The sequence below is a fragment of the Lactuca serriola genome, chromosome 8, assembly GCF_051521515.1.
Source record: "Lactuca serriola cultivar US96UC23 chromosome 8, Lser_US96UC23_V15, whole genome shotgun sequence".
NCBI lineage: Eukaryota > Viridiplantae > Streptophyta > Magnoliopsida > Asterales > Asteraceae > Lactuca > Lactuca serriola.
The window spans coordinates 187,250,300-187,263,315 of NC_136415.1; the positions used below are offsets into that span (position 1 = coordinate 187,250,300).

General features: G+C 34.0%; 2 protein-coding genes across 3 annotated transcripts; both read left to right on the forward strand.

Annotated features, from left to right (window-relative positions):
- The first annotated feature begins 253 nt into the window (after positions 1-253).
- LOC145070199 (cucumisin-like) lies at positions 254-4,813 on the forward strand. 2 transcript variants are annotated; one of them, XM_079017140.1, is made up of 10 exons: positions 254-408; positions 567-655; positions 1,113-1,204; positions 1,293-1,530; positions 2,460-2,973; positions 3,088-3,188; positions 3,344-3,565; positions 3,648-3,759; positions 3,857-4,070; positions 4,143-4,813. In XM_079017140.1, the coding sequence occupies exons 1-10, from the start codon at positions 316-318 to the stop codon at positions 4,673-4,675; spliced, it is 2,208 nt and encodes a 735-aa protein (XP_078873266.1). In that variant the 5' UTR covers positions 254-315; the 3' UTR covers positions 4,676-4,813. The 2 variants fall into 2 exon arrangements, with proteins under 2 accessions (XP_078873266.1, XP_078873267.1); XM_079017141.1 differs by lacking the exons at positions 254-408; positions 567-655 and having other exon boundaries at positions 1,107-1,204; positions 1,324-1,530.
- A 2,771-nt stretch (positions 4,814-7,584) lies between these two features.
- Positions 7,585-9,515, forward strand: LOC145069149 (uncharacterized). Its single transcript, XM_079016113.1, has 4 exons — positions 7,585-7,913; positions 8,414-8,612; positions 8,690-8,905; positions 9,211-9,515. Exons 2-4 carry the CDS (start codon positions 8,502-8,504, stop codon positions 9,253-9,255), a joined length of 372 nt encoding a protein of 123 aa, XP_078872239.1. The 5' UTR covers positions 7,585-7,913; positions 8,414-8,501; the 3' UTR covers positions 9,256-9,515.
- Positions 9,516-13,016: the final 3,501 nt, after the last annotated feature.

Consider the following 13,016-nt stretch of genomic DNA (forward strand, 5'->3'; position numbering starts at 1 on the left):
CTTTTGATTGAATATTATTCTATTTCTTTTCATTTTAATAATAATAATAATAACCATAATCATAATAATTTAATCAGAAGTTGAAATTAAAAATGATTCAAGTGGATGGATGAATTGGATCGATGGTTGTCCGTTAGTCTTAGATGCCACAGGATGTTCATTTAGTAGGGCCGGGAAAAGGCATATTGGACACTATATGAATGTTATTTATTCGAACTCAGTGACCTTTACTGAATTTATCAATGAAAAACAAGACAGCTTTGTATATAAATACACTTATACGAATCGAAATCTACAAACCAACTTATACCTTCAATGGCTAAAGAACTGACTTTAGTTTTACACCTATGCTTACTTCTGTTCCTTCTGCCTAAATCAATTCAATCTAAATCCGATGAGGAGCGGCAGGTACTTGCTAGTATTCAATCTTTCTGAGGCATAATAGATGTCGCCATTAGTCAACGCAATTTCAATTACTAAAAGGCGTTGACTGGGTATTGGTCGTCTTATGTTTAATGTTTCCTGTAGTTTGATTAATCTAAGTTGATGTAACTTGTTTTAAGCAGGTATACGTGGTCTATATGGGCCACAACACTCTTGATGATGCCTCTGCCTCCTCCCTTCACTTGAGTATGCTACAAGAAGTAATTGGCAGGTCTCCTTCTTCATCTTAGTCTCTATATTCAATATACATGCACACAAAATATGCTACACTTTATGTTTCTTAAGTTAGTAGTGCAGAATCTTTAAGTCCAATTAAATCGACAAAGTCCTCCTTTTTCCCTCCAACTTCCCAATTTCATTTTCGTACGTAGTTTGGTTGTCATGTTTAAGAGCTAACTTTTCCTCTGTTCTACGTCTATTTCCTTGAACTCAGAGTTTTGCCTTTGTCCTGCTTCTTCCTAGTGGTTTTTGGTTTTCTATAAACTTGTTGGTTCCATAAAAGATAAGGTTAAATGGAAAGCAGTTTAATGATTTTACTTCAAATATGGACTTTTTCCAAAAATGTCAAATGGATTCTTTGAAGTGTGTTTACACAGACTTGATACGAATTAACGTGGCATGGTAGATGCTAATTATGTGGTTGCTTAGATTTGATGTTACTATGGCAGGGATGCGGAGAACCATATGCTTCAAAGATACACGAACAGCTTTCATGGATTTTCTGCGAGACTTACCCAAGAGGAGGTTAAAAAACTGTCAGGTATGCAATATATCTCTGCATTATAAAACATGCAAAAGATCATATATATGGTAGTTTGGGTTTAGATGTTTGATATGTTTATATATAGCTATGGAGGGGGTTGTTTCTGTGTTTCTCAGCAAAAAGAACAAGCTGGCAACAACTAGTTCATGGGACTTCATAGGGTTTCCACTTAAAGTCAATAGATCAACAATGGAAAGTGACATCATCATTGGGGTTTTTGACACGGGAATTTGGCCAGAATCACCCAGTTTTACTGGTCTAGGATATGGTCCTCCTCCTGCTAAATGGAAGGGCATCTGTGACGCCAATTTCTCATGCAACAAGTAATAAATCATTTCCTAATAAATGTATCACTCGTTTATTTACTTTTGTTTTGTATTTTGGATCTTTCCAACTATAAAAACTAGCCTAAAACATAGGATTTTCTAATATGTATATAAGAATCATTTGTTGAAGTGTTGATTAAAAGAAATATTAAATGTAATATTATCATAATTAAATATAAAATATATTAATTATAAATAATATTATATGTAATTAATATTTATGATATTTAATTATGATAATACTAGTTTATAACCCGTGAAACCACGGCTACAAAATTAATTAAACTTTAATAGTTAGAACACAAAATTATTAATCAATTATAATCGTTAATTTAAATAAATATGTGAAATTATATCACCTTATAATTTCTATTAATTTTATTCTAATTTTTATTGCATTGTTATTAATTTATTGTAATTAAAATAAAAATTTTAAAATTTGAAATAAAGAATTAATAGGTTGACAAGTGGCATGTATTAACTAAAAGGTTTAATAGGGTGATATATGGCAAAAAAAAAATGTGTATTAATTAGAAGGCCTAATATGATGATACATGTCAAAAAGATATGAAAACTATTCTTTTATTAGAATATGATTGATTATAATCAACACTTCAATTAATGTTTTCTTATAGAAAATCTCATTTTTTTTTAAATAAACAAGAGTTGCAAGTTGTTAAATGTGACTTGTAAATTAAAGACCAAAAATAACCTCACACTGATTTTCAACTAAATATAGGGTTTATATTTATACTTTTCGTATATATAACCTCTAATAGCTAGGGTTTCAGTTTGGTTTGAAGCTTATGACTATGAATACTTAGAAGTAGATTATTTTGAGTAAAATATTGTGTATTTATGTATGTGTGATTACTCTTGATTATTCCTAGCACAAGTTTATGACTTCTTTCTTGTAACATAACCAGCAAAATCATTGGAGCTCGATACTTCAAGGCAGATGGAATATACGGCCCTACTGACCTCAAATCACCAAGAGATTCCGATGGTCATGGAACCCACACAGCATCTACAGCCGCCGGAAACATTGTAACAAATGCAAATCTGCTTGGCCTCGACCCAGGAACATCTAGAGGAGGCGTACCCAGGGCCAGAATCGCAGTATATAAAGTTTGTTGGTCAAACGGTTGTTCAGATGTCGACATTCTTTCTGCTTTTGAAGCAGCCATCGCTGATGGTGTTGACTTAATCACAGTCTCCGTAGGCTTAGTACATGCTGAAGAGCTTTTTAAAGATGCCTTCGCTATTGGTTCCTTTCATGCCATGAGGAAACAAATATTGACTGTACAATCTGCTATGAACGAAGGCCCAATGCCACAAACCATTGGCAGTATCGCTCCATGGATTCTTTCTGTCGCTGCTGGATCAAAAAACCCGGATTTAATCACCCCTGTACGACTAGGAAACGGTGTAGTTGTTAATGTGAGTAATACCCGACTTTAAACCTACGTAAAACTTGTTGATTTTGTGATCATGTGTTGAAACGTGATTTACGGAAAGCTAAATTATTTTTAAACTAATTGATTCTTATCTCAGGGAGTTTCAGTAAATCCCTTTAAACTTAAAGGAATGTATCCTCTAATTTATGCTGGAGACGTTCCAAATATCACCGCTGGTTTCAGTGGCTCAACATCGAGGTAAAGATGGGTTTTCCTAACAATCTCCAGGGAATTTATGTTTCAATATAAAAATGATGAGTTTATCTTCCATTTGTGTACTTCAATATCGTTTGTCCCTGGATCTTTATGTTTCTTTGATAGTGTATTGTGGAATTTGTATTCATATATATCAGGTTTTGCATCAAAAATTCGTTGGACAAGAATTTAGTGAAAGGAAAAATAATTATATGTGATACGTTAACGACTGGAGAAAATGAAATGTTGGCGGGTGCAGTCGGGTCAATCATGATATATCCTGGACCGTATTTTGAAGCCATTGGTTCTTATCCTTTGCCTGTTAGTATCGTTAACTCCGATCAAGCGTCAATTATGGCTGACTACTTAGAATCAACAGAGTAAAAAAACCCACTTGTTTACTTGTATATTCTAGTCCGCTGAATTCATTTACAGAAATTAATGAACTTGAAATTGTTTCAGAAATGCAACAGCAGTAATAATGAAGAGTGAAGATATCAACAATGTGTCAACCCCATATGTTGCATCTTTCTCATCAAGAGGTCCAAATCCGACAAATAAAAACATTCTTAAGGTAATTAATTTACTCGAGTAACAGTTTGAAAGCATACAAGATTAAAATCATGTGTTACGCAACAACACTAATGACTCAACTTTTTTTATTCATGTAGCCAGACTTAACAGCTCCAGGGGTGAGAATTCTAGCAGCATGGTCACCTGTGGCACGAATTAGTCAAGCAGAAGGAGACCACAGAGCTGTACCATTCAATATGTTATCAGGAACATCAATGGCATGTCCACATGTCAGTGGTATTGCTGCTTATATCAAAACATTTAACCCAAAATGGTCTCCAGCAGCCATTAAGTCGGCTCTCATGACAACAGGTATAACATATACTGAATTTGCAGAGAAGATATACGACTGCACATATCTAACAATTATAATAAATCTTGCAGCTTCCGTTATGAATGGTGAAACGGATGCTGAATTTGCATATGGAGCGGGTTATCTTAATCCATTGGCAGCTATGAAACCTGGGCTGGTATACGATGCTGTTGAGGTCGATTATGTAAATTTTTTGTGCCATGAAGGCTATAACATCAAAGATATCAGAATTATCACTGGGGTTAATAGTAGTAGCTGTTCTAAGCACAAACAACCCAATGATCTAAACTATCCTGCGTTTGTCATCCCAACGCTGCGTAACAAAGCTGTTAATATAACTTTCAGTCGGACAGTTACCAATGTCGGTTCTGCAAAATCAAGGTATAGAGCCTCAATAACTCCCCCACGTGTTGGCGATTTGGGCATACAGATTGAGCCGAATATCCTACAGTTTAAAAAAATTGGGCAAAAGCTGTCTTTTAAGATGAGTGTTCAGACCACCATACAGAAGTTAGACAGCCCAATTGTTTCTGGTGAATTGACTTGGTATGAAATCGATGGTGTGCATCAAGTGAGGAGCCCCATTGTTGTGCATGTTCCATAATAGTCATTAAATGTAACTCAATGCAAAGATTATTCTTCTCTGTCGTTTCTTTGTCTTGTTGTATATGCTTCTACATTTTGAAGTTATTATATTTCGCACACCTCAAAACAGTTTATTAAATTTAATATGTTCCTGGAAGCCCATTTTCCTCACAAGAAATTAAGTGTATTACTCTTAACTTATGAGCAAAGATAAAGATAGGATGTTAGATTGTCCTATACCTAGTGGCAGATCCACGAATATTATCTTTAAAAGCATCTACAATGGGAAGTTGAATGGAATAGTTGAATGAGGTGATAATATATTTGAAATTTTATCATTGTTAGATGTCACGAGTATGACATTTGATGAATTTTGAGTTTAATGACCATTAAATCCTTCAACGGGAAAAAAATATCTAATTCTTACATAAATATTTAAATATATTTCATTAACTTTATAGATTTCAATACATTAAAGATACAAAAAAATTATAGACTTGTATGTAGTATAAAATGATGACGTGATAATATATTGAACTATATGGAATTCAATGCTTTCTATCTCCTAAAGGCACTAGTGGTCCAATGCTAGAAAAGTGGCCAATTACCCATGAACACCCCGATCGAATAAAATTCATTGAGAACGGTCGGAACCTATGTAAAAAACCCCTAATTTATATCGACCACACTAACGACAGAAATAATTCGACCAAAATCCATTGAAAATTACTAAAGTTATACGAACAAAAATTAATAGAAAAAATGTTTTTCAAAAGATTAAATATCCACTAGAATCTGTTGGAAAATAGCAACAAAACTATTACCACGGAAAGTATTTTTAGTCCAACCAAAATATTACCAACGGAAAGTTTTTTAAACCTTATTCCAACGGAAAATTTGTGTGGTTTAAACATATGTTAAAACTCAAGTTATACTGGATGATGTTTACATTTATCTTTATTATCTTTATGGTTGAACTTGGAAAAAACAGGATATGATTATTGTATTGGATTTATTTCAGCATTTTGGTAGAAAAAATCTACTTTTTTTAATATAATTCGTATTTTTTAAACTTTATTTTTATTGACGGATTGCCGATTGAAAGGTATAACTAAAAATTGACAAAAGTGACATTTGTCGATAAATTGTGGATTCTTGTATAGGAATAATGATGGTAACATTTACTCAATGCACTACTAGAAAACATGGTGTTTTCCTACGGAAAATAGCTACGGAAAATTTCCGTAGCTAATTAGCTACGGAATTGCTACGGATCAGCTACATAATGGGATGCCCTAGTTTGGTAACGGAATAGCTACGGAATAGCTTCGGAATAGCTACGGAAGCGGGTCCGTAGCTATTCCGTAGCTAATTAGCTACGTAATAGCTACGGAATAGCTACAGATGCGAATCCGTAGGTATTCCGTAGCTAATTAGCTACGGAATAGCTACATATGCAAATTCGTAGCTAGCTACGAAATGGCTACGGAATACCTACGGATACTAATTACCTACAGATTAGCTAAGTAGCTACGGATTAGCTACGGATTTTTCTTATTTTCATTTTTTCGGGCACTAAACGTCGTTTTTTTCGCTTCGTTTTTTTCACACCTCTACTATACATAATTATCTTTATTTTCACCAACATGTAGCTATTAATATCGTTCACAAAGTTGTGTGCCCTTTGGGATCAAGTACTTGTTTCACAGTTTAACATTGTAATGCATATACTTTTCATCAACTTGTGATGAATTATGTTTTTATATGTATATTTATACACATGAATGAGTTATGGTATATGTGTACGTGTATATGTGTATGTATATATACGTGTTTGTGAGATGTATGTGAACGTATTCATACGTATTATAGTGTTAAACCATTAAACGAACAATGGATCATGTATGTGCACGCGACTTTATCAATGATATTAATAGCTATAAGTTGGTGAAAATATAGATAATCGTATATAATAGAGGTATGAAAAAAACGGAGCGAAAAAAATGACGTTTGGTGCCCGAAAAATCGAAAATAAGAAAAATCCGTAGCTAATCCGTATACGGATTAGCTACGGATTTTTCTTATTTTCGATTTTTCGGGCACCAAACGTCGTTTTTTTCGCTCCGTTTTTTTCACACCTCTATTATATATGACTATCTATATTTTCACAAACTTATAGCTATTAATATCATTCATAAAACCATGTGCACATACGGGATCCATTACTTGTTTTTTGGTTTAACACTATAATCCATTGCTCATTGTTTAACGTTGTAATGCTTACATATACATATACACACATACATATACATAAGCACACACATACATACTTATACAAATATACATATTTCCCATAATTATCATATTTTTTCATTATTTAATTTATACATTAAACGTATATTATTTTAATTGTTTGTTTGTGTGTTAACCACATTTTTAATTTTTTTTTTTAATATTATTATTATTATTGAAAAAAAATAATGAAAAAAATAATAATAATAGTGAAAAAAAAGTTTTAAGACTTGAATATTGAAATAATAATAATAATAATAATAATAATAATAATAAGCACACACATACATACGATATATAAAAAAAAAGTTTTAAGACTTGATTATTAATAATAATAATAATAATAATAATAATAACAATAATCGAAAAAAGAAAGTGCATAAAATTAATAGGAGACAAACTCAGCAAGGATGTGGCATGTCCGGCCAGATGGTAATTGTGTTGCTTAGTTACGTAGGAGACTAAATTTTTTTTTTTTTTTGTTGCTGCTGGCCGTCTATAACTTTTTTGTCCTTTTTCTGTCTTCCTTTTCCCCCTTTTTCTTTTTTTTTTTTTTTTTGCTGCTGCCGTCTATAACTTTTCTCCCATTTTTCTCCCCTTTTCCTGTCTTCCTTTCCCCCCCCCCCCCCCCTTTCTGTTTCTTCCCCATTCTCGCGTCTCCTTACAAATCTCCTTACAAGAACCAAAAAAAAAAAAAAAAACCATTTTTTTTTTGCTGCTGGCCGACGTCTATAATTGATATTCCCCTTTTCTCCCCCTTTTTCTAGTCTTCCTTTTCCCCCCTTTTCTGTCTATCTTCCCCATTCTCGCATCTCCTTACAAGAACAAAAAAAAAAAAAAAACCACGCTACAGCATCGCAGCTCCCTCTCTCTCTCTCTCTGGTGGTCGACACCCCTTCCTCCTGCACTTTTCCCGTCACCGCCGGTGCTTCTTCCTGCTGCGTTTTCCCGTCACCGAGCCAAAGGTAAATAGTAGTTTTTTTTTTCTTTTTTGTTTCTTTTTAAAAATTACTTTGTTTTAGGTGTAATTTTGTTGAATGTGAGCTAGTAAGGTTGATTTTTTTTTGTTGAATATGAGGTTTTAGGTTGATTTTTTTGTTGAATGTGATGTTTTAGGTTGATTTTGGTGTTTAAGATTTGTTAAAATTACTTTCCCCTGCACTTTGTTGAATGTGTGGTTATAGATTTGTTAAATATGAAATATAGGTTGGATTTGAGGTTTTAGATTTGTTAAATATGATATATATGTTATATGAAAAATGTTAAGTTAATTTGTTAAATTTGTTAAAAATGTTAGTTAAACTTTTATATATGGAATTTTAGTTAATTTAAAATGCATATTATGATATTGATCATTTGTTGAAATGTTATGTATCGTTAGTCATACATATTAGATTAAATGGGATGTTACACTATTATATTGAAATGTTATGATTCTAATTAACATTTTTAAATGGAAATGTAGTTTTAGATCAAAATGTTGTCTAATAGAGAATGGATGTACACGAAGAGACTTGATAGTCGTCGTTTGTTTAATCCGCAATGGCCACATTATGTCAATTTGTTTTTGGATTTTGCTTACACGAACGCAACAAACATCCAACGTATTATTAGGGAAGGGGTGGAATATTGAATATTGCTCGCAGACGGCCAAAGAAGCACTAGTAACTTATCTTTATCATTTATGTATATTGATTGTCTCATTTTTGTATATGACAATCATGTTTTTTGTAATTTGTAGGAGGGGTATCTGCATGGGTTGGTCAACAAATTTGGTGAAGATCCTTCAAATCGTAAGGATGATGTAGATGTATGGGAGGAAAGCCAACTTAGAAGAAAAGGAAAGAAGAAGGGTGCTATCTATGGGATAGGAGCATCGGATATACATTTTTTGGTTTTAGGGACTCCATCTTCCCAATCCACCCAGTCCACCCAGTCGGATAGCACACAACAAGAGGTATATTGATAATACTAATTAAATTGATAATAAACAAAAATATGTTGCTAATATGGTTAAAAGCTAGGTAGTTTGGTGAGAATATTGATTAAATTGATAATAAACAAAAGTATGTTCCTATTATGGTTAAAGGTTATGTAGTTTGTTGATAATATTGATTAAATTGATAAAAATAAATATATGTTGCTATTATGGTTTAAAAGTTAAGTGTATTGCTATAATTATAAACTAAAATGCATTGTTACAATAAACTAAAATAAATTGCTATTATTGTTTAAGTATTGAATTGTGTCACCATTTTTTAGGTTGATAGGTTGCGTGCACAAGTTTCTGTCATGGAACAACAATAACAACAAATGAAAGAACAAATGGAGATGGTTATGAGGATGATAAATATGTCTGGAAATCAACCCCATGGTCCCCCCGATAATCCACCCGAGGACAATTGATAAGTATTTTGGAACAATTAATAAGTATTTTGGAACAATTGAATTTGTAAACACTTGTATTGTTTGTTTGTTTTGTTATGCCTAATTTGTATGGTACTTGAGACATTTGTATGGTATTTAAGACAATGGAATTGAATGTGTCAAAGTTGGTATTAGGGACATTTTTTGGTGTATTTTGGACAAATTGAATTGATATGGTACTTGACAAAAAATGGAAATTTTTAAATTTTTAAAATTTATTTTTTTTTTTGATAAAATGAAATTAGCTACGGACTAGCTACGGAAATCCGTCGCTAAATAGGTCCGTAGGTATTCCGTAGGAAGAAAGTCAATTTTAGTCAAACTTGAGTTTTGTCGTTAATCCGTAGGAAATCCGTAGCTATTCTGTAGGAAAACACTTGCGTAGGTAATCCGTAGGAAATCCGTAGCCATGCTATTCCATAGCTATTCCGTAGGAACATACACCCGTTGGCAATCCGTAGGTATTCCGTAGCAATTACCGGCCGTAGCTATTCTGTAGGTATTATACCTACGGAAATATCCGTAGGTATTCAGTAGCTAGTCCGTAGCAATTCCGTAGGTAAAAATTTCCCACGGGCATTTATGCTACAGGACATTTTCCGTAGCAAATCCGTAGGTATCGCCTTATACCTACCGAATAGCTACGGATTGTGCCGTAGCTATTACCCTAGTTTTCTAGTAGTGATGAATCCACAGTGTGAATCAAAGTATAGGAATAATGATGGATGCAACTGCTGATACTACAATGAAGGTGATTATAATAATATCCATAATCTCTATTTTTCCTCACACAAAATGAAAGCAAGAATAGAGAAAAACTAAAATTTATTTTATCACTGAAATTCTAGATACATTTAAAGTCTTACAAAGAACCATTTATAAAGGACGAGGCTAAATTTGGTGGGTACGGCAAATTTCGAAAATTGGCATCAAATAACCTCCTAAATAAGGGATGGAATTTCAAAAAATAAAGAAAGAGAATATTTTGTCATTTAAATAGAATAAAATAAAATTGGAAATTATGCAAAAATTAGAGAAAATTAGGATTTGGAGGACTAAATAGTAGAATTTGAGGCACGGCAATACATTTTCATCAATATATTGCACATCTCCAAATTCCTTAGAGATCAAAAAGCTTTTGTCAAATCATCTATATACTCCACATTATTTCATCAACCTAATAGACAATCAGCGGCTTCTTATTTCTAGACAGGAAAATATGACGATACATCAACTATCGTTTTCCCATAAGGAAATGAACAACATATGAAAATTATATCATAGTTGGAAGGTATAGTCCTAGTTTTTCTTTCAAGGGTAAAAAAAATGAAGGTCCTTATAAGTTACAATAATCTCTACGAGTTCCTTGTAATTGTTAGAACAAATGTACCACGAGGAACTAATAGAGACTCCCTCAAATTCACTTATTTCTACTCACATTAGAAGAAAAGATTAAAGTTGGTTTATCTCACTTTCTCCTAGTAGTATTACTACTTTAGAACAATTGATGATCAAATTTTTACAAGAGTTTTACCCACGATTAAAACCAATAAATAACAAAATCAGTACACAATTTCATGCAACTTTTTTAAGCCTTGGAAAGCTACCCGAAAAATATTAAAAACGTTAATGGAATAGTCAGAATTGCATAAATATTAGGAAAAAAAGAAAGTGAATAGTTAAAACAAATCATGTTTTTTTTAATGACAGAGCATTATATAAGCAAAAAACAAAGAGCTATCCAAGGGATGAACAAAGAACAGTACAACCATATACTATTAATTAAACAAACAAAATAAAAACAAAACAAAACACCAACTAACCTAACCAACAGTACAAAACTAGAGAGATTGAAAAACTAGAACTAACACAACAAACAAATGTAAAGCAACAATAAGCATGAAACAACAATTAGAAAAACAATCAGGCGAACGAAACATAGCAACGCACTAAGAATGGAACATCAATGGCAACAAACTCCCAGTTGCATCAGAAGATCAACCAATACAATATAAGGGCAAGAAAGTCCAGCAACAATTAGATCTAAGCAAACAACATCAAAAGCACCACCAAACCTAAAACCAACCATTGATTGGATCGACCAAAATACCATCATGGTTGACGAGGTGTCTAAGAAACTAAGCCTCGCACAACCAGAACTCACACTTGGAGAACTTGGCATATAGCCTCTCCGCCCGCAGAACTCCAAGAATCTCACATAGGTGCTCATCATGTTGCTCCTTTGTCATAAATAAGATGGAGATGATGGATCTAAGATCAAACTACACTCACAAGCAACACCAAGGGCTCTTTCTTCCTTCAACCTTCATAAAAATGGAGCTTAAGCACTCAAAAAACGAAAACGGAGGCTAGGGTAGGATAGGGGTTTGATCTCATAGGGTTGAGCTGCCAAATGAGGAAACCCTAGGAGTTACTGCCCTTAAATAGGGCACTGATCCCGAAATTAGGGTTTTAGGCCCAAAACAGTTATGACGCCATGGAAAACATAGCGTCATGTTGTGGCCAATCGTGAATGCGCGTTCATCAATTATCGAGTATCACGCTGTGGCACCCTAATACCATGTCGTAGCCAGGCCAAATAATAAAAAAGATAACTAGATCTCAGAGATGAATATCTGGAAAGTGGTTGTTACAATTCTCCCCCACTTGAATCAGGTTTCGCCCCTGAAATCATCTATAGTAAACAAATCAGGGTTCCCAAGTCCGCTCAAAATGCTTCTATTGTTGCCACTATACATTCACTAACTCCACAACCTTGTTACGTAAGGTCTTTGTCTTCATGTTGATAATTGCTACAGGTCGCTTGATATACTTTAGGCGGTCATCGACCTGAATATCATCCAAAGGTACTATTGTTGACTCGTCGGTCACACACTTTCACAAATGAGAAACATGGAAGGTGCTATAAATATGAATAAGCTCCTCTGGTAAGTCCAACCGGTACGCCACCTTGCCTACCCTAACCACAACTCTGAAAGGACCGACAAACCTGGGGCCCAACTTGCCCCGCTTCCTGAATCGGATAACGTCATTCAAAGGAAACACCTTCAGGAGTACCATACCCCTAACCTGAAACTCCAACTCAGAATGACGTCGGTTCACATAACTCTTTTGACGGCTATGGGACGTCAACAAACTATGTCTGGCATGATGGATAAGCTTTGTGGGCATGAGCATTATCTTTGAGGATCATTCTTCATGGTTCTGGTAATGCCCTAGTTAGGGACTGGGGGTAGATTCAAATGGATGGTTCTACTATTGTGAAGATTGAGCTAGTGTGGAGGTTTCAGGCTCCTAAAATTAGTGTTTCGGGCAGTATCAATGTTTTGGGCAGTATCAGTGTTTCAAGCTATATTAATGATGTGGGATTCCACGTGTGTGTGGAGTATCTTGGAGTTTGGGAAATGATAAGTCGCTCGCAGTAGGATTAAATAATCTCAGAGTCATTGGTCTGACCCTGTTGCGCAACTCTCGTTTAAGTCTAATAGATGTAAGGATGAATCTTTTACTCGAAGGATTATCTGAGCCTTCCATCGAGTATAAGTGTTTTGTCGCTATATATGGTCAGTGACTTTGTTTCCCTTTGAAGCAGCAATGTGATCAGGGGTTGGAAGCATTTT

Excerpts from the sequence above, each read along its gene's own strand:
- LOC145070199 (XM_079017140.1), top strand. The coding sequence starts at position 316 with ATGGCTAAAGAACTGACTTTAGTTTTACACCTATGCTTACTTCTGTTC. Across the intron at positions 1,531-2,459 it reads GCCAATTTCTCATGCAACAA|CAAAATCATTGGAGCTCGAT; the intron begins GTAATAAATCAT and ends TAACATAACCAG. Across the intron at positions 3,760-3,856 it reads CAAATAAAAACATTCTTAAG|CCAGACTTAACAGCTCCAGG; the intron begins GTAATTAATTTA and ends TTATTCATGTAG.
- LOC145069149 (XM_079016113.1), top strand. The coding sequence starts at position 8,502 with ATGTCAATTTGTTTTTGGATTTTGCTTACACGAACGCAACAAACATCC. Across the intron at positions 8,613-8,689 it reads AGACGGCCAAAGAAGCACTA|GAGGGGTATCTGCATGGGTT; the intron begins GTAACTTATCTT and ends TGTAATTTGTAG. Across the intron at positions 8,906-9,210 it reads CGGATAGCACACAACAAGAG|GTTGATAGGTTGCGTGCACA; the intron begins GTATATTGATAA and ends ACCATTTTTTAG.